The sequence below is a fragment of the Seriola lalandi genome, unplaced genomic scaffold, assembly GCF_002814215.2.
Source record: "Seriola lalandi dorsalis isolate HSWRI2012SDOR001 ecotype SW California unplaced genomic scaffold, Sedor1 jcf7180002054591, whole genome shotgun sequence".
NCBI classification, from domain to species: Eukaryota; Metazoa; Chordata; class Actinopteri; order Carangiformes; family Carangidae; genus Seriola; species Seriola lalandi.
The window spans coordinates 353,209-379,482 of record NW_019525144.1 but is presented as its reverse complement, the minus strand read 5'-3'; the positions used below and the strand labels follow the sequence as shown (position 1 = coordinate 379,482).

The following is a 26,274-nucleotide window of genomic DNA, read 5'->3' as shown; positions in this document are numbered from 1 at the left end:
CTTGACTTCACTCACTTCAATTATTCTTCATTCAGAGTTCATTTGGAAGGAGAAAGCAGAATGATAGTAAATCCGGATATGAGAAGAAATGAAAGAAAAACAGATGAGTGATTTAGAAGTTATCAAAAGATTTATTGAGACTGAGAATAATCAGCATTAAATTCACAGAAACCAGGCAGGTGAGATTAAATCTCTTTCCCTGTAATATGTAGCTTGCAACATTAGACACTTCATCTAAGAGTGAATCACTGCCATTTGACGATTTGCTGGTAGAGTAGGGCTGCTGTAGATGTGGTGAATCATAAATCAAAAGCTAAGAATATGTTGTGGAGAGATGCTTGACTAGCGTGTGCTCAGGTGATTCAGCTTGTGATTGACAAAGAGCAGCAATGAAAATGTGGATTTGAGAGAGCACAGGTTAAGGAGGGGGTGAAATGAAAAACGATTGCAGGCAGGCTTCAAGAAAAGAGAGGCAAGAGTTTGACACAGAAATTATATCAGAGGAATATACTATATGCACTTTTTGTGTGTGTATGTGTGTGTGTGTGTGTGTGTGTGTGTGTGTGTGTCCCCACCTCGTCCCTCACCCTTCCCCCTGCCTCCTCTGTCCTTCATCTTCTGAGAGCTGCAGCGAAGGGTGGTGTTAAGCCACTTCCAGCCCTCCATCCAAAGCTAATGCATTTCCCTTAAATATTTCAATACGCTCCTCCTCTGTTCTGCAAGGTTGAGTACAAGCTCTCCCTCAGCTGGCGCCCACAGAGGCGCACTGCCACCGATAAAATCTTGCCAGGGGTTTGATGTCTCGGAGCGTTTGAAACAACTGCTGAGGACTCACATCGGAAAAGAGGGAGGGATAAGGGAGGATGTGGGAGGACTGCAAGATGGAGATATAGATTATAGATCGAGGTGTTAGTTGAGATGCATCAAATAACCGGTGTATGTTGTGTGTTTGTGCATTTTTATTTTTGTGTGTGCGCGCTATGATTTACTGCACTTCCTGCACAGATGTAGAGCAGTGGGCTGGCTGATGCAACATGGGGCAAACGTGTATTGTTTGTCAGGTTGTGGTTCTGCTCTGCAAAATCTGCTCTGACAGGCTCTCCAGCGAAGCAAACACGCACGGACACGAAAGGCCTGTGAGCAAACCCAATCCACACATGAAAATAACACCTGAAAAATCCACTTCCCACTTTACAAGCTCTTATGTAAGACAAAAACCCTTGTGCGTGCGTGCGTGTGTGTGTGTGTGTGCGCGTGCTACGTGTATGTGCGTGTGTGTGCTACGTGTATGTGTGTGTGTGTGTGTGTGTTCTTTTGTCGAACTGTTCAAAGACACATCACAGCAGTGGGGCAAGAGCAGCGAGTGAATCATTCATGGTTCAGAAATTTCAGATCTTCATTATGGACTATACCTGTCCTCCCTGGTCCTTTTCTTCTTCACCATCTGTCTCTTCATCCCTCCATCACCTCCTCACTCCTGCCATTACACTTCATGGCTGCGGCCATCGTGGGGTTGGACCTAGAGGAAATTAAAAATCTCTGTTGATTTGTCCCTCTCCCCTGTGTGTGGGTAATAAAATCATGTGCTATGGCCTGACACATGCACACACACACAGAAACATACTGTACTCAATATAAAAAGCATACACACTTACAGCCACACATACTTTACTGTATTACAGGCTATACATTTACTCAGGGTGACAAGTAAGCACATAGCCAAACACAGACACCGTATATTCATTAACCTGGGGGGTACTGCAGTGTGTGTGTGTGTGTGTGTGTGTGTGTGTGTGTGTGTGTGTGTGTGTGTGTGTGCGTGCGTGCGCGCGCGCGCGCGCGCACACCAGCTTTCATCTGCCTGGTATTGATGGAGTCTTAAATATAATAAAGACAAATATTGACGTGCTCTCTGTTCTCACATGTGTTCTAGTTGCAGAACCAGCAACCGGAAAAGCCTCATCCTGACCAGTACGTCCCCCACGCTGCCACGGCCGCACTCTCCACTGCCTGGACACATAGGTCAGTATATACAGTGCATATATGTTTTAGACACCACACAGTAGCAGATTAAACAGTATGTTGGGCTCATTAGATTCCGTTTTTTAATGGACAATTTGGCCTCGTTTACTTTAATAACTATAAAAGTAAAAAAAAAAAAAAATTTGATTGAAAAACTGATTATACAGAAACCAGACTTAGAAAGCAGCACTCTGCAGTTGTTGTTTTTACTTCACTATTGGGACTCTGGTGTAAGATCAACCCTTTTCCTCCCTTTTCTGTCGCGGGATTTCCTGAGTTTTACTTTTCTCAAGAGGACAGAGTTAAGTATAGCAGCTGAAAACACAACAGCTTTGAGAACATGAAATCTGGGTCAAAGTAAATTTAAAGTGACTGTCTTCTTTGCATGAAATCTAGTTGTTTTTTCGTTGAAAATACTCACTCAAAAAGACAACTCTGAGCATCAAAGAGCAACTCCGACACCAGCTGAAGATCTCCTCCAGTGATGTAAATTCTTACCTTGCTGCAGTGACATAGAAGTGTACTCCAGGGTGAGTCAGGACACTGTGACATGAGAATTTAAATCACTAATGCAGTGGTTCCCACAGTTCCTACAGTGGGTGCCATGACACCATGGGGGTGTCTTAAGGGTTGTCCAAGAGTACCACTAGATTTTTTTTCATTTAACTTTCAACATCAAAATCAAACATAGTGTTGCCAGATTAAATGGAAAGAACATGCAGCAAACCTCAGAATCACTTCTTAAGTTTACATGCACACTAGTTTCCTGCTTTCTTATCTTGTTTTGATTCATATCCATGTTTAAATGATGGTGCAGTGGTGGTGCAGTGGTTAGGACTGTTGCCTCACAGTGAAAAAGTTCAGGGTCCGAACCCAGGACCCGGGTTTGCATGTTCTCCCTCGTCCCCCTGTCCTTTTGCCTCAGGTTACTCTGGCTTCCTCCCACAGTCCAAAGACATGTGACAGGTTATTTGGTGACCACAGGTGTGAATGGTTGTTTAGTCTGTGATAGACTGGCGACCTGTCCGGGGTGTACCCTGCCCTTGCCCAATGTCAACTGGGATTGGCTCCAGCCCCTCTGCGACCCTATAAGGACAAGCGGTATGGATGGTTTCTGCTGGTGTGTCGTGACTGTCGCCATCTCAGCCACCATGCTCTGTACCAGCATAGAATTGTTTACACGCGACAGTATCCTGGTTTCTGTCTGAGTAATCCAGGTAGCATATCCAGGTTTTAAAAAACTAGGTCTTATCCATGTTTCTGAAACCAGTATATGCTGTTTACATGTGCAACAGAACCAGGAAACTACTAGTGCACATGTAAATGCACTCATTGTATCAACAACTCTTAAACATTTCAATATGCAGTCACACTGTAGCTGATGGTATTAGAGCTCACAGTTGTCAGTTGCCAACATTGGTTTTCAAGGTGCACAGCAGTCAGACTTACTGACCATCACAGCAAGCAGCGCAAAGATTTCTTGCTGTGCAGAGAGCTCTAACAAATGCTGATTCATCTTAGGCCTCTGCACTGTCTGAGACAACCGAACCTCGGGTGGTATTAAAAAAAAAAGCAAAAACAAATCTCTGTTGAGATGTGCTATGGAATAAAATGAACAAGATTCTCAGCTGGCATTCAGTTGTTGTTTAACTAAATCTTTAATATTTAATTCTGCAGGACAGGCTCATGGGTAAGATTTGGAAGCAGGACTCACAGAGGGTCGTTGTTTTTTTTATCTTAACCATAACAGTGGTTTCTCTTTTAATGACTGAATGAACAAAGATCAAATTTTGGTGCCCACCCTCATATTGTTCTCGACATTGGCTGATAAGAATACAATATTTCCTTCAAGGTGTCGCGACCAAATGAAATGGGAATGACTTGTAGAGTGTAGTTACCTAAAACCTTAAATGAAATAACTCATAGTGTATGTTTTCTTTTGTCTTCTTTCCATATGTATTTCAACAGGAAGCAGTCCGTTGGACAGCCCGCGCAACTTCTCACCAAGCGGACCTGCCCACTTTTCCTTCGCTTCCTCTCGAAGGTTGGCATCCCTCTTTTCTTCACACAATAAGTCACACAAGGAAACGTTACAAGAACGGTGCAAAGTAGATTACTGGATTATTTTTACACACAGGGAACACACCCACTCTCTCTCTCACACACACACACACACACACACACACACACACACACACACACACACACACACACAAACACAAACACATACGGAATGAAACTGCATGCCGATGCCCTAGCTTTGTCCTACGCTGTTCCCACCGAGTGTCTGTGTGACAGAGGCGTGACATCAGGCTGAGATGAATGAGGCGAGGTGTCAGGATTTTGCCCAAACGTGTATCCCTCATCACTCACTCAGAGGAAGTGTCAGACTTGTGGATGGCTGGAGAAGGCCAGAGGGAAGAGAAGTATAATTGGATGAATTGAAAGGAGGGGAAATTGGTGGCGTGGCTGTAGTGTAATGGTCCATTGCATTGTTTGGAGCGACTAAAAAAGAAATGACACTAAACTATATTTGAGTTCTGTCCATGGAAAGTGAGAGAAAAACAGTTTTCATTCTTTTTGGCTCTAACATATGTTCTTCTTTTTTCCCCCCCGCTTTTCTCAGGGCTGATGGTCGTAGATGGTCCTTGGCTTCTTTGCCTTCCTCAGGATATGGCACCAATACACCCAGCTCAACGGTAAGTTTCATTTTTCATTTTTGCACGTCTCTTGTCTCATTGAGGACAAAAAACAATCAACACAAGAGAAGCAACTCTACTGATAGTGATACCAGTACATCAACCATGTGATTCACACAGTCATCCTGTACTGATTTCCAATCTGATACCATTGTTTTGTTTTATCTGAGTTAAAATTTCTGCACCACAGTGCATGGTACTTTTTACGTTAGGTAACCTGAGGCCAGTGAAGTCTGCGGCCCACGTGACTAAATCAATGTAACTAATCGCTGAAATAACGAGTTTAACTGTATTCAGTGTGGATCAGTCATGTCTGACACACAATTCGTTTGATTAAAGGCGCCTTATGGGGTTTTTAAAAAAAAAAAAAAAAAAAAAAAAAAGAAAAAAGTATGAACAGACACAGTGTGAAACCATCGGCAGGAATGTGTATCATTATGCATCGTAGAATTAGGTTTAATAGTGTGTGTGTGTGAGTGAGTGAATGAGAAGGACATTTAAAAGTGCTTTGTCTTACTTAGGTTGTACGACACTGTGTAAGTACAGTGCAGTCACCTTTCACAGTGAAGAAAAGCCTCTAACATCCGCCTGATGAGGCTTTAGCTCAGGCAGTAGAGTGGGATAGCCATTAACTGCAAGGTCAATGGTGGGATTTAGTAAGACACCGAACCCCAAATTGTTTCCCGTGTATGTGAAAGAATGTGAGTCGCTTCTGGACAAAAAACATTTGCCAAATCAATGTGATGTCACACTCTCAGAGACTGCATCAGAAGAGGAGTGTGTTTTCTTTAAGTTCTCCTTTTAAGACGTAACCGAAATGACTGTCTACACCACAGATGTGACTACAGTAGCTGCAACTTCCCTGCATCTGTCGTGTATTATTACTGCAGCAGCCGCTGCAACGTATCCTCACTCAAATGTAGGATGGAGCTGACTAAGTGTGCCCTTGTAACACAAAACTTGTGGCTATCAAACTACACGCCACAGTTTAGCAGCAGCCTCCTGAGAAGTCCCCTGAGTTTCAATGAGAGGCTTATGGAGCTGCTTTCATTGAGAGATTCCTTCATATTTCCCCTCTTCACAGCATGACAAGTGAAAACTCATACTTTCTTTAATTTACATTGCATTACATTTGAGAAACAGAACACACTTAAAGACACTAAAGTGTGGCGTATGCTTTTTTTTTCTTTTGCTAATTTAGCTGCATGAATCATGAAATCAATGCACAGAACTGTATTTTAGATTTTTCTTCCATTGCTAAATTGATGAGGTGGGTTTTGTATTCTTTGCATGAATATGTATTTCACTCAAAGAATTTATTTGCATATATTTTCATGCATAAAATCAGCGTGCGCTATGCTGCATTTAATTCATGTTCTTAACTTGCATCTTCTACTTTAGTTTCGTTTCGCTTTGAAAAGATTACACGCCACAGTAGCAGCTAAATGCCATGAGTACACAGACGCGCACACACACACACGTGCGCTCCTGTGTTCTTTGCCGATTATTTAATAGCATTGTAGTGCTGAAGAACATGCATCACATATAAACCACCAGACCTAAAAATAACTGATCAGTTGCTAAGATATGATCGACCTGATTTATCTGCTGATGATGCCTTTCTGAAAAAAGTGGAGCAGGGATAATTGAAATGAAACATAACCAATTTGTATTTCTGCTTTGTCGTTGCAAACCAGTGTTCCAGTATCTGTTTCTTTATCCATCTCTTTATCCCCAGAGAAGGAGAGATGGATGATAAAGAGGGGTAACTGAGACAAATAAATGTGCGTGTAGGTGGAAGTGAAACGTGTTTTGAAGCAGAGAGAAAACAACATTGTCCACTTTTGTCTGAGTGAAGGATGCTTGGAGCATAACAGAATACTCAAAAGGGAATGAACACTGCCGAGGTCCATTTGGTAAATAGTCCATTTGAGAAATGGACCTTAATGTGTATGACGCTCAGGTGGAGGCAAGGTGTTGACTAATAATCCACTCCCTGTACATCGCTGTGCTATCCTGAACACTATCACTGGCTTTGCATCTTTGCTGCATTTCACACACCATTTCTTTCATTGCCCGTCTCTCAGCAGTACATATAGTAGAGACACACACTGTAGGCAAATGATTGATCTCTTTTTGCTGGTGGATGAGGTCGAAAATGGTTTCTCAGTTTCCCCACACTACTCTTCACCTCTTCCCTCCCCCCGTCCCGTCAGGTTTCAGTGCTCTGCTGGTTCTTACATGGGCCATTACTCGCTTGATTAGTTACAGCAGGACCCTTGCATACTGAACAGAGCAGATGAAAGGAGGAGATGTGTGCATGTGTTTGTGTGTTTGTGTATGTGTGCGGAGGAGTTTTGTGTATGAAGGGGTAGAACTGAGCTAAAGTTGTGCAGAAAAGCTGCAGGAATAGTCAAAGATGTAAACAGTTGTTAGCGGAGGTGAGAACGGGGTAAAAGATGGAGGAAGTTCAAAGGATGAAACGTTAAAGGTGAAGAAAACTGCCCTTTTATTTTATTCCTTTTATCACTCTCCATTTATTATTAATTTATTTTTGATTCAGTCTTGCAGAGCAGTTTGTGTGACACTTTACAGCGCATCTACGCTGGAGAGTGTGGATATGCGAATTCCTTCATTGAGAAAATTTACTTCGATTCACCATCTAGTTAAAATCAGTCGATCTACTGTGTGGTAGCTTTAACAATAATCATCTTTGATTATTCATCAGAAAGCATTTCTTTTTATGATCTTTCATTTCTCCTTTTATCTTGCATCATGGATCAGATTGCAGTCAAACTGTGGTTGGACGGATCTGTACAGTACAAGCACAGAGGAAGGTTTTGATGCACGTTTGGATGCTTGAGGCTGTTGATCTTAAGAGAAGGCATGCGTTGCATTTTCTGTTTCTTTAAAACTGTCTTTACTCAATTCCTCTTTCCTTGCCTCTTCAGTGGGAGGGACTAAGATGCAGGTGAAGATAATCTGCATGCAATTAAGGGAATTGAGATTCACACTGTGACGGCATGAAAGGAGCAAGACTGATATGAAACATTTTTCATCTGTGACAGTCATCTTATCCAATGGCATTTTCCTCCATATCTGAGTACACTCTGTCTCCAGGGAACTTCTTAATTGATTCTGGAGACTGGACTTGCCTCATTCACAGCATCATCACTTCAGTGCCTTTCTGCAGCTTGCAAGTGGCTAAGTCCTGAATGGACTTTCTAATGGATTTTTATAGCAGAAATCGTTGTGTGGCCAAAGCCAACCATGGTGTCCCATTGGGAGATGTGTTCATTAAGCCTCCCATTGATCCAAGCTGGTTTTTTCCCTCCTGTGCTGAGGAAAAGTCTTTTGTTTAAGACCGAATAGCACTGCCGTTAACCCCCCGAGGCGGCAGACACTTAAGGCAGCAGTCAACTTTTACTTGCAGTGACTCTTTCATTCCCTGCAGTCTTTTTCCTCTGTTTTTCAGACCAGATTATTCTGTTTTTACCCTCCTACACTAACTCCTTCTGGATATTTTCCTTGTTTCTCCACCTCTCTGTTTTCATTCCCTGTTCTTTTTAACTTAGTTGCTTCTTTGCTTCAGTTATTTCCACCCACTCACCTCATAGTACACCTTCTCTTCTCTTCTCTTCTCTTCTCTTCTCTTCTCTTCTCTTCTCTTCTCTTCTCTCTCAAGGTGTTCTTGCCATTTGTCGTTTTTGATGTCCTGTTCTCCATCACTGGGTACCTATTTTTAAACATATTGAGGTCGCAGCTGCGACAGAGGCTTTAAAAAAAATCGAACAAAGAGCAGTTCACTTTTTAACCTTGTCTGTTTTTCACGTCTCTCTCCAGTCATCCAGCTCGTCCCAGGAGCGTCTGCACCAGCTGCCCTTCCAGCCGACCATGGACGAGTTGCATTTCTTGTCCAAGCACTTTGGCAGCACAGAGAGCATCACGGACGATGACGGGGGCCGACGCTCGCCGCATGTCCGCCCTCGCTCTCGGAGTCTCAGGTGAGAGCATGGCAGGTCATGGGCAAAAGACAGTTTTAGCAAATGAAAGAGTCCCTTACACCAGGCATCTAGCCCACTTTGATTCATGCAATTTGCCCTTAACAGTCTCACATAAGGACTTAGTTGCTGTTTCCTGTAGTACCTGGAGTATCTCTAGTAACAGAAATGTTGCCAGTTACACACAGTTAAAATGATGCTGTGACATTTTTCTTTTAAAAGTACAAAATGCTCATGATTCATCAGTTAAACCATCAGACAGACTTCTAGCTTGTGCCTCAGGATAAATAATGTCAACTTTGCTCAAAGCCCGATTTATTAGTAGTTGATTTGTGGAGATTTTCTGGTGAAGAAAAATAAACAAAAACAACCAAAATTCAGCATGTGCAGCTGTTATGAAAGGACATTTAGCAGCCCTTGAAGATTATGAAAGGGGCATCATGTTTTGTTTGCAGGAACAACTTCATTCTGTCACGAGGAGACGTAGAGGGCCCTCAATCATTTATTTCAGGCACACAGCTTTTGTTGCTTATCTTGTATAATTCACCCTCTGCGTATGTGTGTGTGTGCTGTTAAATGCTGTTGAGGACGAGTCAGTTTTTTTTTGGCCCTCGTTACAGACAATTTCTTTTTCTAGGATTTCTAAGCATTTCTTAGAAAGCTTCATGGAAATAATATTTGTTACTCATGTAAATCTATACATAGTGTATACTATTTAAGTTGAAGTTTTGTCATCTGACAGATGTGAAAATGTGTTTCCTATGTGTCTGGATTTACCACTGTTATTATATCATTCCCTCTCACTATGATGTTAATAAACAGTAGTGTACTAGTGAAAGTGAAAGTACCAATGCAACATTATAAATTGATCAATTGCAAGTAAAATTCCTGCATTTCACATTTTACCAGCAAAACTAGTGGTCTTTTTTGTTTTTTTTGTTGTTGACAAGAAGAAAAATATGGAATAACACCAGTCTTATCCTTAAACTATTACTATACACTACTGATTAGATACAGCTCATAGCATCATATTTTATAAGATAATCATATGTTTTGTGTGTGAAATCTTCACACACAAATGTAGCCGAGTTAAAAAAAACCAAAACAAAACAGAAAAAGCTATGCAGGGTATTTTACACTGGTATTATATCAGTATCAGTCCAGCCTCCAGTGCTTTGAGCCTCTCCAGAGTGCAGCAGTTTCTCTATTAGCAGGAGTCTCTGGTGCACACTCCCTCCAACCACACCTACTATTATTATAGCCACCCCTCTGGATGCAGCATGCCCTAACTACATACGACACATCACTACTTATCAGTATTCAGTTTCTGTATTGAGCTCCTCCATGGTCGTTGGCCTAGATAAAATCTTGTGGCTTCAATATGCTGAATGCCTTTAATGTTTACCTGAAATGCCTCATTGTCACTGTTCATATCACATCATTGTGTGATGCCTAACTGTGATCTGTTTGCCTATAAGACATAAGATTGTGCTTTTGTGAATTCAGCTTAGGATGAGTTGCTGTGAAATGAAGATACTATTGCCTTGTGTGCTTTGTCTCTGCCTCATGTCCATTTGTGCCTTTGCTTTATGTCTGTGCATGTGTGTGTAGGAAAGCATACATGTGACTCTTCAAGTATTTATGCATGTTTCTGACAACTGCACCTGGCTTGTGATGGAGGCGTGGGGCATGACATGCAGGAAGACACCAAATCCATCAGAGAAACAGAGTGTACAGAATTTGTGATGGGTCGATTAGCATAATGTACAGACAGGATGGACATGATGGGAAGCAGCGAATTATTCTGTCATTCGAGTGAAAAATGCAGAATTTTATCTCCATGTCTCACCAGCTGCCTCCCCTCACACTCGGGTTTACCCAGTCAGTGCTTTATATTACTCTGCCGCTCTCTGTGTTTGTATCTCTTCAGCCCCGGGCGATCTCCATCCTGCTATGACAATGAAATAGTGATGATGAACCATGTCTACAAGGAGCGCTTCCCCAAGGTCAACCTCACACAAACAAATACACAAGTGTAAACTGTGCATTCACACACACACACACACACACACACACACACACACCAAATATACACACAAACAATATGCATACAGGCAATGACCAACTCTTTAGCTACACTGAATTTCAATTATATTTAAAACAGTTATCCAGTTGATTTCAGGAATCGGATCTTTCCAGTAAGTAGCTGATGACACGTTAGTGCTATGCTAATATACAAGCCTCAAATTATTCTCTGGAACACATTTTAGTTTTCAGTAGTAAGAAACCTTACGTCCTTTCAATTACTGTTGAAAAGAAAATCAAATATGGGCAGAAATATGTGTCACTAGAAACCCGACTTGAATAACTGCATTAAAAAGGACAAAGCTGTTCAGTGCTAGTTGCAGTTGTAGATTAGCGGCAGGAGAGTAATATTTCTTTACAGGAGGACAAACCAAACATTAAATCGGTCATAACCTGTTGAGTTCACGATGGCCATGAAGACGAACAAAGCAACACGTCAGTATAAATACTTCATCAACAGATGGGTGTTAAATTTGTTGGCGGATGTGCAGGATTGTGAAGTCCTGAAGAGCAGACAACAGTGTTGACAAAAGTTTGAGAGGTCCTTTGTGAGAGGTTTCACCATTTCCTGGGAAGTAGATAAGGTTTGGCTTTGTAGACTAGCACCAGGGACTTGAATCTGATGTATGCTACTACAAGACGCTTATGCGGGGAGCATTGCGGTAGGATGTTTGGGTAAGTTGAAGATCAGACAGGCTGCCGCATTTTGGATCAGTTTGAAGAATCTTACCAAATGCAAAAATATTTAAGTCAGGAAGACAATGCAGTAGTCGTATCTGGAGATAAATAATGTCCTCAGAAACAGTGGCAGTAATCGGGGACGGGAATCCGTCAAGCAGGTGTCCTGAAGAACAAACCTGCAGCAAAAAGCAGTCACCATATGATCTAAGAAATAATCATTCACAGAAGTCTTTTCCTTCAACGAATAGCAGCTCAGTAATGGTTGTACTGACCCACCCATCATCCAGGCAGCAATATCAGCCCATCATGCAGACACTGATAAGTCACATTGAAGTGGTATGGGAATCTATGTACAGCTACCGCATGGCCAAGAAATCTGGTGTAGGCAGAGATAAAGAAAAAATCCCAGCACTGAATCCTGGAGGACACATACCAGACAGTGGTACTCACTTGGATTTCACAGCGCTCAGATTTCCCGGAAATGTTTCTCATGGATCATGCGATAACACAAAATGTTTGTGGGCCCCACATTATTTGTTGCAAACATCACAGTATCTACCACCTTATCCCAGATGTGTTCAACTGGACTGAAAGACAGCTTTCAGTCAGAGCTCTGCCACTGATATGTTGTTTACTGCACCATTCTTGTCGAGGTCGGGCCGTGTCTAAGATGCTTGTCTGTAACTGATCATGAGCACAAAATGAATTAGATCATAATCCTGCTCAAACTGTAACTCAAGCTCTTAAACATGTCTGTATGCGTTCCGTACCGAGACATAGACACATGATTTAATGTCTGAGCGAGGCGACTACTTCTATGAACAAGTGTTGTCAATGTATGTCACTCTGCAGGCAGGTGTCCTCAAACACACCTGCCTGTAGACACACACACACACACACACACACACACACACACACACACACACACCATCATCATCCTGTAGTTATTCATTTTGAAGCAGTGCTAATGAGTCTTCCCACATACTACTGCACACTTCCCAGGCTTGTGAATGAGGGCTCAACTTTGCTTTGCATTTTCACCGTCATTATAAGAATCATCATTAACCGTTTCATGCCTGAAATAAGCTCCTGTAGAAAGTGTTTAATGGAAGCTTAATGGAGCCTAAATTCTGACAGTTATGTTCTTTTAAACATTTGTTACACAAGGGAGTGAATCTGGCTATGGCAGATTTTGTCAGCATCCTTTAGACTCCTTCAGGTTCTTCCGAAAAGACAATTTGAATGTAGGTTGCATTTTCCATGTGCCTTATTTAGATTATTTACCCAATGGCTAGCTAGGTTATTTGCATTTACTGCTTCAGAGCTCCTGTCAGAGAGCACAGAGTCATCAATCAAGTTCAGCTTCTTTACTCAGTAGAAAAAGACATTAACATGATTCCAGACTATTGATTTCTGTACATGATATGTAAAGATACATAGAGAATAGCAGTGGCGAACTGTGAGTACAAGAGTACAGTAATGGTAGTTTCTGAAAATAAAACACCCAGAAAAGTAAAATGTGTATTACTTCTCTTTAACAGCAACTAATAACTAATCATCTATAGACAAACATAGTAATATCTAGCTGACGCATATATAATGTAGCAAGAGGTTGGTCTCAATCGCACAGCACCAGTTAACTTCACACGTCACAACAAAGATCTACTTCACAAGATTATCAGCATGACTGCACTAAACATCAAGTTATCAGTGATACAAAGTAGTCATGGTATCGTACGTAGGATTTGGCAACCACAGGAGCTAATGTGATTAAAATCCCTGCTTTTCTGGAGATCTGATGCATATTAATGCTGGGAAATGGGACAAATCGTTTACCCTGAAAAAGACACCTAAAAAGGCTCCCATCAAGACATCACTGAGACACAGGTCTGCATTGAACAGGTGGGGGTGTGTTTTGACCCGTGTCGTACGCTGCTGGTTTGTGTTAGTTTTAGTAATTTATCAAGAAACTCAGGCTTATTTAAAAAAAAAAAAAAAAAAAATCCAAATTAGCTGAGTGCAGTTTATTGAAGTCTGTGAGAGGTGATTACATTGTTCTCTCAACATCAGACTGACCACATGACAATAATTGACTGTTAACCACTTTCTTGTCCTTAATCAGGCCACAGCTCAGATGGAAGAGAGGCTGGCAGAGTTCATCCACAGCTACTCCCCGGAGAGTGTTTTGCCGCTGGCCGACGGGGTCCTTAGCTTCATCCACCACCAGGTAGCTGAGCTGTCCAGAGACTGCCTGACCAAATCACGCGAGGGCCTCATCACCAGCGTCTACTTCTGTGAGCTGCAGGAGAACCTGGAGAGGCTGCTGCATGATGTGAGTCGTGGAGGTGGAGAGGAATGAAGAGGTGTGACGTCTCTTTGCCTCAGCTCATGAACTGACCCTGTCTGTCTCTCTGTCCGTCTGCATCAGGCTTACGAGCGCTCGGAGAGTTCGGAGCTCACCTTCGTCATTGAGCTGGTCAAAAAGCTCTTCATCATCATATCTCGTCCCGCCAGGCTCCTTGAATGTTTGGTGAGTTTAACACCACATGTCTAATCGCCATGGCCTGCGTTTTCTTAAACAGTTAAACCACAATCCCCAATTTCTCAGAGATACTCAACAGACACTGATACGGATTCACCAAATGAGCATTTTTGAATGACGTGACAAGGTGTGTTTTTCAAAGGTGCCTCTTACATTCTGAGTATGTTCTCCTTCGTCTTCTGGGAGAGACTCCCGTCCTCCCACATGGAGATGGAAGGTCGACTCCTTAACACTGAAAAGGCATTAAAGAATGAGCAGAAGTGGGGCAGGCAGTCTACTGTGCATTCGGTCTGAAGTGATGAAACACAGGTTTAGCATATCTGAGCTTTGCATTGCCGAGTGTGTCACAGCAGGGAAGCTGTGCTGTCACTCTTAAAAGGGTTAGTTTAAGGCTTTTTTAATCTTCTACATTGCACTTGTTTTACTTGTTGTTGCCTTTAAAAGACCTGATATATTTTTTATGTCTTTCTCGTATAGTTTGGTCCTGGGGGGGATGACAAGGAAAAAAGAGTCTGAATGCACCCACACAAGGAATGCACTGTCAAAACTGAATACTCGCATGCCACTACAAGAAAAACGGCCCAGATCTCTGTCTCAGATTTTTACGATGTAGAAATCAAAGACCCTCAATTAGCAGCAAGTTAGCAGCACAAATACAGACCCAATGCAGTACCCATCTACCCCTGAGCTGCAGAAAAGAAAAAACTAATGAATTAAAAATGAATTTGTTATTCGTTGCTGAATGTACAGGTTCTTAGTGTCTGCAGTCCACCAGAGGAAGAACAATAGCATGTACCCCCCTGTGTTTATTCTTGAGAGATTATGGTAATAATTTGGGTTTTTGAGCGGCCTTCTGAAGAACTTGGATAGATTTTAGCTCCTTGTGCTCGGTTACAAGAAAGTATCAGATCTTTGTAAAAGGTTTTATCTCATAACCTGAATTTTCTTGTTCTTGTTAAAGGGGCTCTCCACTGATCGTACACATGCAGTTCATTTTACTGGGGAGAGGGCTCCACAGCGTGTGAAAACAGTGGCTCTGACAGGCGTGCTCCACAGTTTCAGTCTTGAGACTTAAAATGTTTAATAGAGAGAGTCTGCATTACAAACTGGAGGTGTGGAGATTGGAAGAGGTGAGCTTTTATGCTGCAGGCAGGGGTCTATTGGAAATTGTTAGATCTAGCTTTTTTGAGGCCTGACCCGTACTAGAGACTAAAAGTCAAGATATCTCAACCGTTTTGTTTGTTGTAGTCAATTAAATATTGGGAGCTGTACTCCAGCGTGCGGATATTGTTTCACTCTTTACCACAATATGCAGTTCTATCCGGCACCTGGCAACAGGTGGAGGTGCACACAACTTTTCTTTTTTTAACCAGTTTCTTGCGAGTCCCATCAATTTATTAAAAAGCAATACTAAGCTGCTGGACTATCTTTTTAAGCCTGCAAACACATATTTTCTTATAAAGAGGAAGGCTTAGGGATAATTTGTCATTCTGTAACAACGCTTGCGGAAGAGCCATACTGACAACGAGGATGGCAGCAACTTGAATCTGAAAGAGCTGCAAACCTCTCGACAACATCATGCGATCTGTTTAGTTACTGTTTGAATTAAAACCAGAAGATGCAGAAACACAGAATCTCTACTCTTTACATCCTTTCTCCACTTGTGTTGCATATTTACTGTTGATCTGCGCTAAAAACCTGGCTTATATTGTGCACTTGCTTCCAGTAAATGTCATTTCACCTTCAGCAACATGAGATGTGGAAGTATGAATGCAGTGTATTATACAGTGGAGGTCATGGTTTTGTTTAATCCGTGTCATTCAGTACATCAGACATGCTGCACATCTCTGCTGCAGCAGAGTATCAACTTATCACTGCAGGGTATTTTTATAACCTAAAAAGTCTTCTCAGCACCACATCAAATCAGCTGGGAGACCGAGCCGTGTCCTTGGCATCTTGATACATACAAAACATAACTCACCACTACTTACTTAGTAATAACAAGCCTCTCTGAATACACTGGAGGCTTAGCGATACCTGGATATCAGCTCCCTGATTGATGGCCCCCCATATCCGTCATTGCCGTGGTCCCTCCTCCAGCAACCGTGGCTCATCTTTCTGTTGCCAAGGCGACAGTCGGAAGAGGTCGATAGGGTCAGGCAGGATCTGGAGGGGACTTTAGATCCTCATGGCCCTTAGGTCAGAGAGGAGAACACACACACACACACACACACACACACACACACACACAGATTTAGATGTTGTCTGCAGCCGTAGAGTTCATTTAGCATTCAAGTCAGCTGTGAGGTCTGGTTTGGTGAAAATGTCACACAGTCCAGTTGGCTGTTAGCTGCATGAATATTATCCTGGAGCAGAGCAAGCGATCAGAGAGGCAGGTTAATGCCCCCCATCTCCTCACTCTCTTTTTTCTCTGGTCTAGGGGAGCAGATATGAGAGAGCAGGGGAAGAAGGAAATGATCCTGGCTGCCCCAGGCTCTGCTTTCTAATCAAAATGTTATTCCACCAACAGGAATGAAACTGAATCCCACAGGACAACACAAAAGGCTTTTTCATTGGAAAAAAAAGGATGTTTTCAAGAAAGCAATTTAAAGTTGGGAGGTGTATTAACACAGATTATGTTTGTTTGACAGCCCTGTAGAGGTGTTTGGTCACAAAGTTTCAGCAGGCTGAAGTAAATTCTAGTTTTGTCATTATAAGTTGGCCACGATTTTTGAATTACTTTGTGAGGTGCAACACAGTATGACATCAGTTCATTAACGCTCATCCTTTGTTAGCTGTTATCACAAGCCTTTGTTACTGCTAACCAGGAGGTTAATTTTTGTTCAATACCTGACTCAATACATTGTCTTTTAATGTCTTATCAGCACACTTGCAGCAATATCATGAGAAGGTTTGTTGTGATACTGAGTCAGAGGCTGTTTACCTTCTTTTTCCTCCCTTTTCCTTTTTTTCCAAAACAATTTCTTGATGAATCGATTAGTGAACTGACTTAAACTGACTTTTAAGCCAAAAAAACTGAAATCCCAGTTTCACAAGTGTAAATATTTGCTGTTTCTTTATTTTTCTATCATTGTAAATTGATAATTTTGACTGGATTGGATGGAAAAGGGGATCTTGAAGAGGCCATTTTGGGCTATGAGAAATTGGAATGGGAAATGTTTAACTATTTTCAGGCATTTTATTGATCAAAAAATTGATTAATTGAGACCTAATTGACAATTCAAAGGAATTAAAATTAGTTGCAGCCCCAAATGCAAAGTATTTTATTTTAGTGGCATATTTTCCCTTAAGATTACAAATATATTGTGTTATATATTAGATATAAGTTGACTTGCAATATGTCAATTCCTTTATGATACCATCGTTGTCGTCAAAGAAGAAGTCGTGTATCGTGATGAGTTAGTACTGAATTACCAGTCTTACCCAGCAGCAGCACAACGTCACTCCAGTTGTTTAAAATCATGCAGTCTCTTGTAACCTTTTCTTGAACTCTCCTCCAAATTTGTGTGAGGATCAAGGAAATATTGCAATCACACACACCAAACACTTCAGTGGTAGCAGGTGTTGATTTTCTAGTGTGTTTCTGGTGTTGACCGGAGCTGATCAGAGTTTTGTTTTTATTCAATTGTAGACATGATATGGCTCCAGCACTGGTCTTCAAACCAATCTGAAGGTGTTAAAACTCTGTTGTTGTGGACTTAAAGATATTGCATACTGCTGAGTGTTAAATCAGCAGTGGGAATTTTGCTGTGCAGCACACACTTCACACATTCTTTCCCCCAATGACAGGAGTTCAACCCAGAAGAGTTTTACCATCTGCTGGAGGCAGCGGAGGATCACGCCAAGGAGGGACAACTGATGAAGGCAGACATCCCTCGGTACATCATCAGCCAACTGGGGCTGACCAGAGACCCGCTGGAGGGTAAGAGAGAAAGAAAGAAAAGACATAATCATGTTGTATTGTGTTTGTGATATATGATGTGCTGTAACTATTTCTTGGTGAACAGCAGTGAGGTGATGGAGAGACTTTATTTTTTACATTATAAAAAAAAAAAAAAAAGTCAATTTACATATGTATATGCAGAGAGAGAGAGAGAGAGAGAGGTGAGGACACAGAGCTACTATACTCCCTCTCTAAGTTACACTTCCCAAGGATATCATTGTCTTTGATGTCCATCACAAATAAACGTCCATACATTCCTTTAGCGGTCATAGAAAAGAGATGCTCCTTATAACTTATAACTTTTTCTTGAGTATCAAATGAATCCTGTGTTTGTGTATAGTCGTGGGCACAGTGCAAACAGGAATTGCTAGTAGCTCATTTGGCAGTGCCAGTTTGCCAAAATTTAAACAAATAGAGGCTTAAGGAACAGCGCTCAAGATGTAGCACTGACACTCTCCTCCTCCATTCATATACTGATATTTGCACTGAGTCGAAACCCTGTGGGCATGTAGATGTTCAGGATGTTCAGGATGAGGATATTTATTGAGATGTAGAGTCTGGGCTAGATGGATCATTTGCTGGCCGGTGGTGCTCTGGCATCACTATCTTTCATTACTCATCGCGGCTCAAACTCCCGCTCTCAGTCTAATCCATCAAGAGCTGTTCATTAGCTGATGGGCTAAATGGCCCATGAATGACTCTTCACAATAAAGCGCTGTGGTTTTATTTCTCAACTCATGAGAAATATGGGGCTGTTAGGTCTTTCTCAGTTAATCTCTGCTAACAATGTGTCACTTGATATCTTGATCTCCCACTTTCTTTTGCACCTACATTGTCATGTATAGACACAAATGCACACCCACGTAGCTGCTAGCAAGTCTACACTTTCACACTCTCATTTCTTTTCTTGTTTCCCGATAGAAACAGTTGACAAGATGAGTTGTTCTCAGTGTCAAACAGAAACACACAGAACATACCATTCTCAGCTCTGACTTTATTTCACATTAAGTTGATATCTACAGAGCGGCTTTGTAAACTCTTTGTGAAGGTAGTTATCGTTCACTTATTTCCCTGCTTCGACAAAACAGCAGTACAAACAGCGTATTCTAGCAGCTGTCGCATATAGTACAAGAGTGCAAGAACAGTGAAAACTAGCTGCTGGTGCTGCTCAAGGAGGGAGGAAAGTGAGGAGGAGGGAGCGCTGAAGGAGACGAGAAAAATTAATAGGAAGAAGCTATTTTAATTCTCATGTTTTTCTCTCCGTGATCTTGAGCCTTCAGCTGTTTTGAAACTTGAATAGCTGTTTTGTTAAAATTGTCTGAGCAGCTGCAAATTTCTTATCTGCTCACAGCAGTGTGGGAGGCCTGGTGTTTCTTAGCATGAAAAGTGTCTCTCTTCATTTGGACACCGGGTTTGGTTGTTAACTAACATGTTTCTCAACAGAAATCGTGAATCTTGAAAACTATGACAGCGAGGGTCCACATACTCCAGAGACTGATGACTCAGCAGAGGTGAAGATGAAATATACCCACAGACAGATCCGCATTTACATGAATTCACATACAATGACATTTATGCTTTTGAATATTTAAGTTTAACCACGTCTGTGCTGATCCAATTAAAATGCTGGGTATTTCACCAGGGAAAAGGGAGAACCATCAAGCCACCGAGTGAGGAAGATTTTCAGAGCATCAAACTGATCAGCAATGGAGCTTATGGGTAAGCAGCAGATTGAAGTCTCATTGATCCCTCATAAGAACCAATTCAAATCCAATCAAGTTATTATATAGTGTTTAAATGAAAAAAATAACTAAACGCAGGGTCTATTTGACTAGCTTTTTTTCCAGAGCTTTTAATCTGATTCAGTGCACATAATTTGCTCAGTCATCTTCAGGAGCTATCTCCATGACAACTGAGCAAACACCATCAGCTGACATTGGCTTGAAAGCTCTGGAATAATCTAGTAAATGGACCTTGAGTTAAGTTTTTATTTTTATATTTTATTTTTTTGTTTGTTCCTTCTCAACATTATTCAATAGATTCCAATACACACTGGTTCGTGATGCTTATGCCACCATAGTAATAACTCATTTCCATTGATGAAAACCAGCTGCCTTAAATGTAAGAAACCATTCTGATCATTATTTTTCAGTGAACATGTCCAACCACCAGTAAGGTCCCTGACCTACATAATGTCAATGCTGTGCTAAGAAGTTGTACTGGAACAAACTCTTGCCAATTTTTGACTCATTTGTAAGGATTCAGGCTGTTCTCTGTTCCAGAGGAGAGCATCATAGATGTTTGATGTGCAACTGTGGTGTGGCTTTTTTACTGGAAACCACACATAATATTTAGTAAGACAAAAAAAGAAACATGGGTGAAACACAAAGAATGACATGGGTATTTTTGGGTATTAAATTATGAGCTGAAGAGTTAATATAATGTCATGATTGGCTTAACATTAATGTTTACTTTGGGTTTTAGTTTTGTATATCTGTTACCAGAAACAAAAATGTCTTGTTATATTTTTCATGTTTATGATATGTATAACTTTCCATGTTTTACCTGACACATTTAAAGATAAACTAACATTAAAGGTTGTTTTCCACTCCCTCATCCTGCCAAACAGAATGAAGAAAACACCAACATGCAAAAGGATTTAGAGGGGACATTTTTTAAAAGCCATATCTGATGTGTTTTCAAGGACTGGTCTGTTCAGTGATTTGAAAGAGATAAACGTAAAATCTCTTCAACAACAAAAAAGCAACCAGTAGGGATTTATTTATACAATTAGTCTCCTCTCGGTTTTAATCGGTAAACATGCTGCATTTTAAAAGATACTAAATTATCTAAAGCTGGCCTCAGTAGAACAGAAAAGAAAGCACTGTGAAGGTCAAGCCTCCATTATTCCACCATTATCTGCCAATGTAAAAGAAAAAGGATGTTTTTGAAAAACAAAAAAACTCAAAGGTTACGAGCTTGGGGCTTGACATTTTGGTTTTCAAAGTCTTAAAATCCACTTTGATATTCACTCAGTCATACTGTATTAGTTTCATGTCTAAAAGCAGATTGAATATCCTTTTTTATTCTTTACCAGTTTCTCACCCTGCTATTGTTTTCTCAATACCTCATCTCCTCTGTTGTGTACTCCTCTGTGTTGCCCTCATTCCAGCGCCGTCTACCTGGTGCGGCACAGGGAGACACGTCAGCGATTTGCCATGAAAAAGATCAACAAGCAGAATCTGATCCTGAGGAACCAGATCCAGCAGGCGTTCGTAGAGCGAGACATCCTCACCTTCGCGGAGAATCCATTTGTCGTCTCAATGTTCTGCTCTTTTGAAACGCGGCGACACCTCTGCATGGTCATGGAATATGTTGAGGGTAAGGGAGTGAGGTTTACAGTAAAGACGGACTCCCAATTGAAAAGATGATGATTTATGAGGCCGCTCTGAATGGGCTTTTCCTGCTCTGTTTGTTTTTCATTTTTCTCTGTCATGCGCAAATGTTGGTTCAGATTTCTATCTGGTTTGTAAAATAACAACAACACTTTTCAGCCTTTTCTCTCGGCTTTTGTTTCCTGACCTTGCATTTTCTCTGCTACTCATCAGAAGATTTTCACCAAATTAGTAATTAAATATTGTGTCTAAGTGCTGTGGCCCTGACTTTTCAGGTCTTAATTACTTGTAGTGCTGGTGACCTTGAAATTAAAGCTTATTTAACTTTTACACATTCTGAATAAACTGTCAGTTCAAAACATAGTTAATGAGGGTTTTTGGCTGCTCTCTCCATGTTAACTTCCTGCTTCCAAACCACATTTATGGTGCAGTATATAATCACTCACTTACCTTTCCTGAAGGGCAGAGGATAGTGATCTTACTCTTATTTCACCATCACAATGATTTTCGATCATTAAAGTCAAACAAGGTCGCTAGATTCACACTGCCTCATCTTCCTCTGTAGTTGGGTTGAATTTTCTGGAGGGCAGCTCAGGACAGTGTTGTGGCTCCGGCTGCATCAGTTCTTATGTTTGCTCTTAGTGTATTGATATGCTGATGTATGAAGGGTGGCCGTGAGTGATGACATTGTCAAATGTGGATTAGAGGAAGCAAAGGTTAAAAAAAAAAAAAAAGTATAGAAATATAGAAATATAAAAATAGGTTAATGGTTTATACCCATTCAGATTTGCATATACAGCATAAAAATAATATAACATATTATGATTATCCTGCACACTTTCACATCAAGCCTGGTACCTAGTTTTCCTGTCGAAACTATGAAATGGCAGAATCCGCTCTCACTTGAACAATAACAACAATAACCGGTATTTCTGTGTTTGTAGGTGGTGACTGTGCCACTTTGTTGAAGAACATTGGGGCTCTGCCTGTGGAGCTGGCAAGGATGTACTTTGCTGAGACTGTTTTAGCCCTGGAATACCTGCACAACTATGGTATCGTCCACAGAGATCTCAAACCTGACAAGTGAGTGTTTAAAGCTGCCCTGATCACTCTTTTTATACTAACAAAGGATCAAGTGACTGAATATAATGTGAAAGGGGTCATTCATATGATGATGAGCCGCAGAAAATTATCACCCGACAGTTCCTCTGAGCTCTGTTGAGCATTTTAGCATCATTTAGCTAATTGCTTTGGCTTTACTGCCCACAGCTTTACTGTTTTGATTCAGTTTTACCGCTTTCATCAACTCAGTAGTGAAATGAGAGGTTCAGCAAAAAAGCTCATTACCTGCCCAGACAGACAAAAGCAGCAATTGGTGAAGATACTGGAGCATTTAGCAGCTTAAAAAGCCAGATATTTGCCATCATGAGTTGGTGGAGGCCAAAAACATACTGGACTTTGAATTTATCATGTGGTCAGAAACACAACTCTACATAAATGCTGACGATTCTCCATGTCTGCTACATCTTTTATTGAGGGACTGTTTGCTTACCCTTCAACCATATAAACTTTATAAGGTGATAATATAGTTCTGCTGCTTCATGTGTCGGAAAAATAAACCGAAGCTGCTTTAAAATTCCTGTCTGGTGTCAAGGAAAACATACCTGCTACTCCGTTAAATGTGGATTTTATTGCTATGTGCCAGAATTAGATCTGTTCAAGTGTCAAATAGTAGAAATGTTCTGTTTCCTCTCTTGATACAGTCTCCTGATCACCTCCATGGGCCACATCAAGCTCACAGACTTTGGCTTGTCGAAGATGGGTCTAATGAGCCTCACCACGAACCTTTACGAGGGACACATTGAGAAAGATGCCAGAGAGTTCCTGGACAAGCAGGTACGGCACCTGTAACCTAGTACGGCACCTGTACCGCAGGTCTTCCAACATTAATTGCAGCACTTTATCGTCACATTATGAAAGATGAAAAGCTGCTGACATATACATTTGAATCAGCAACAGTATGAATGTGGTATGTAGGCAGAATTAGTGAAATTCTAAGATAGGATGTATGGTGGCTGAGCAGACGACTCTTTTATTCTTCTCCAGCCATGCGTGCCAACCTGCCAAGTCATCCGGCAAAATCAATGATCTCCAAATAAAGACGTTGCATTACAGTGCTTCCTGTGCTGTCTGAATTAGTGAATCATTAATGCTCTCCATCTCCATCACAGTCCCATTTTGCAATTATAGTTATTGTTTATACTCTGAATTAAACCAGTCATAATCAGTCAGCTCGCTGCTTGTGTTCTCCAGCTCTTCTGGGTGGAAGCAGGCATCTGTTCGTCTGCCAGTAATCAGCTCACATCTGCGGCTGAAACAGAGCAGGGGTTTGCTTTTCATGTGTCTAGTGGAGATTCTGATTAGCGGAGTATTTCTCACTCAGTCAGCAATGATGTGCATTCATTTACAGTGTATTCACTTTCAGATCCCGAACAGTATATATTTATGATGATCAGAATGAGTGACAGCACATACTGTTTCCATTTTACAGCCTCTAGTGTTAAAGGGCCAGTTCATCCAAATCAAAAAACACTAAGTAATTTCAATTTTATTGTCTATAGATTTTAAATCTTCCCCATTGAAACGTCTCCCCCCCCATCGTGAAACAACAATTTTTAGTGTTTATGGTATTTATGGTATAAAAAAGTAAAAATTCAAATGTTGTTTCCAGAAACAGTATCTCATATACCAGGATAGATAGACTCATCAGTTCAAGTAATTGCCTTGTTGTACTACTGGCTCTGTATCTGGAAAGGTGGTTTGTCAGAAATCTTATACTCATCTTTACCTACACAGGTCTGTGGGACTCCAGAGTACATCGCTCCAGAGGTGATTCTCCGTCAGGGCTACGGAAAGCCGGTGGATTGGTGGGCCATGGGCATCATCCTATATGAGTTCCTGGTGGGCTGTGTGCCTTTCTTTGGAGACACTCCAGAGGAGCTGTTTGGACAGGTTATAACAGGTAAGAAAATACTTATAAACTTACAATTTAAGTTTCTTAGAGAACAAATCGGACCTTACTGGTAAATAAAAGCTGTGCAGTAACAGTAAGATTACTACACTAGAACAAAACTACAGTTTAGAGTTTAGAAACAAACAGCTTTATGGTTTTAGAGTCAGACATGTGTTCCCATGCTTTCTTATGCTATCCAAGAAAGGGATGAAGGTCGAGCAGCAGTAGGACTCCAGATACTTTTCCTCAATATTCAATATTTCATTTTCCTCAGGTATTAAAGGTAATTTTGCAGAAGTTTGGACTAGCCTATATTTTCTCATCTTGACACCTTCAAAAAGGAGAAATTTCTTTCTTTGTTGTGACCTCTTGCTTTGTCTTTGTTGTCTCCGTCTTTGTTGCCTCTGCTAGACGATATAGTTTGGCCAGATGGTGATGAAGCCTTGCCTGCAGATGCCCAGGCCCTCATATCTGCTCTGCTGCAGACAAACCCTCTAGTGAGGTTGGGCTCAGGTACTAACTTTTCCATTTACTTCACATCAGACTGACCTTCTGCAGCCATTTGGCAACAAGATTGTTGTAGTAGTAGTAGATAATAGTATAAAATGAATTGTTTCATATTTTGGGAAACGTGCTTATTTTGCTGTCTTGTAGACTGATAGTTGAGCTAACATTACCTATCAACTGGTTAGCTTAGCACAGTTTCTGGAAACAGGGGGAAAGAGCTAAACTAGCTCTGTCCAAAGGTAAAAAAAAATGAATCTGTGCAGAAATTAAAGCGTAAAAACAGAAAGTTGTGGTTTCGAAGAGGGTTATGTGCAGTACTATTTCTTTATTTTTCTACACAGGCAGGAAAGCTGTTTCCAGTCTCCAGCTAAGCTAAGCTAACTGTCTCCTGGCTGTAGTTTAATTTTTAAAGAGAGTATTATTGAGCGTCTCATCTTCAAGTGAATGTGTATTTTCCAAACTGTTCCTTTCATGAGAACTTTTCAATACAGTGAGTTAAAAAAACGGACAATTAAAACAACTGTGCATTATACAAAGATAACCTTAACTTTCATCATTTTAAGCACATTGTCGATCCATATTTTTGTGTCCCTGCTGCCAGGTGGAGCGTTTGAGGTGAAGCAGCACTCCTTCTTCTCTGAGCTGGACTGGAACAGTTTGCTGAGGCAGAAGGCAGAGTTCATCCCTCACCTGGAGTCAGAGGAGGACACCAGCTACTTTGACAGTATGCACGTCTGGATTTATGTGTCTGTAAAGTACAGCGGTTACATCAATATTAGCTTTATGGGTTGTACAATAATTTTCTGACACCGCTCCGGTCAGAAATGCACATTTTACATTGAACTGTCAGCTCATATATTTCATGGCCTCCCTCTCACTCCCTCCTCTGCCAGCCCGCTCGGATCGTTATCACCACATCAATACGTACGACGAGGATGACACCAATGACGACGAGCCGGTGGAGATCAGACAGTTTTCCTCCTGTTCTCCTCGCTTCAGCAAGGTCTGACTTTGTCTCTCTTGCATACTTTCCTCTTTCATCACTCCCTCACTCCCTCTATCATTTTACTCTGTCTTCCTTTTCTTTTCTCACCCTGTCAGTCTGTTATATTGTGTCACACAGAATCTCACTTGCCACTTGAGATTATTGACAGGATTAGACGAGGAAGGTCTTTGATGGACAGAATGAGGACAAACTGTACGAAGAGCAGCACCTGGAGGACAAACACAGGTTTCATACCTGAGGTTCAGAGAGTCTAAATGGGAATTTACTGGGCTCTTTATCACTCTTCTTTTTTTTTTTTGTTGAGCAACACAGAGGCCCATGTACCTTAAATGCCACAGCCACTTACTCTGCTTGTCTGC

The 26,274-nt window shown here is 41.2% G+C and overlaps 1 protein-coding gene and 1 long non-coding RNA gene across 4 annotated transcripts in view; one reads left to right on the top strand and one right to left on the bottom strand.

The window, feature by feature from the left end:
* The window catches only part of LOC111664545 (microtubule-associated serine/threonine-protein kinase 1-like), a 68,629-nt gene that overhangs the window by 28,762 nt on the left and 13,593 nt on the right, over window positions 1-26,274 (top strand). For both annotated transcript variants that reach the window (XM_087177358.1, XM_023419198.2), the window contains exons 3-19: window positions 1,934-2,022; window positions 3,991-4,066; window positions 4,649-4,721; window positions 8,565-8,725; window positions 10,653-10,728; window positions 13,611-13,820; window positions 13,917-14,018; window positions 17,841-17,973; window positions 19,438-19,505; window positions 19,637-19,713; window positions 21,167-21,375; window positions 22,334-22,472; window positions 23,153-23,285; window positions 24,246-24,411; window positions 24,814-24,915; window positions 25,511-25,633; window positions 25,803-25,912. In XM_087177358.1, coding sequence (XP_087033484.1) covers window positions 1,934-2,022; window positions 3,991-4,066; window positions 4,649-4,721; window positions 8,565-8,725; window positions 10,653-10,728; window positions 13,611-13,820; window positions 13,917-14,018; window positions 17,841-17,973; window positions 19,438-19,505; window positions 19,637-19,713; window positions 21,167-21,375; window positions 22,334-22,472; window positions 23,153-23,285; window positions 24,246-24,411; window positions 24,814-24,915; window positions 25,511-25,633; window positions 25,803-25,912 — 2,047 coding nt within the window. The remainder of the gene's footprint in view (window positions 1-1,933; window positions 2,023-3,990; window positions 4,067-4,648; window positions 4,722-8,564; window positions 8,726-10,652; window positions 10,729-13,610; window positions 13,821-13,916; window positions 14,019-17,840; window positions 17,974-19,437; window positions 19,506-19,636; window positions 19,714-21,166; window positions 21,376-22,333; window positions 22,473-23,152; window positions 23,286-24,245; window positions 24,412-24,813; window positions 24,916-25,510; window positions 25,634-25,802; window positions 25,913-26,274) is intronic.
* Window positions 12,841-21,374, bottom strand: LOC147818391 (uncharacterized). Of its 2 annotated transcripts, XR_015438004.1 has the most exons (5): window positions 21,290-21,374; window positions 21,122-21,176; window positions 17,865-17,966; window positions 16,022-16,224; window positions 12,841-14,262 (listed from the first exon to the last, which is right to left on the bottom strand). It is a non-coding gene; the product is annotated as an uncharacterized LOC147818391 (long non-coding RNA). The 2 variants fall into 2 exon arrangements; XR_015438003.1 differs by having other exon boundaries at window positions 12,841-16,224.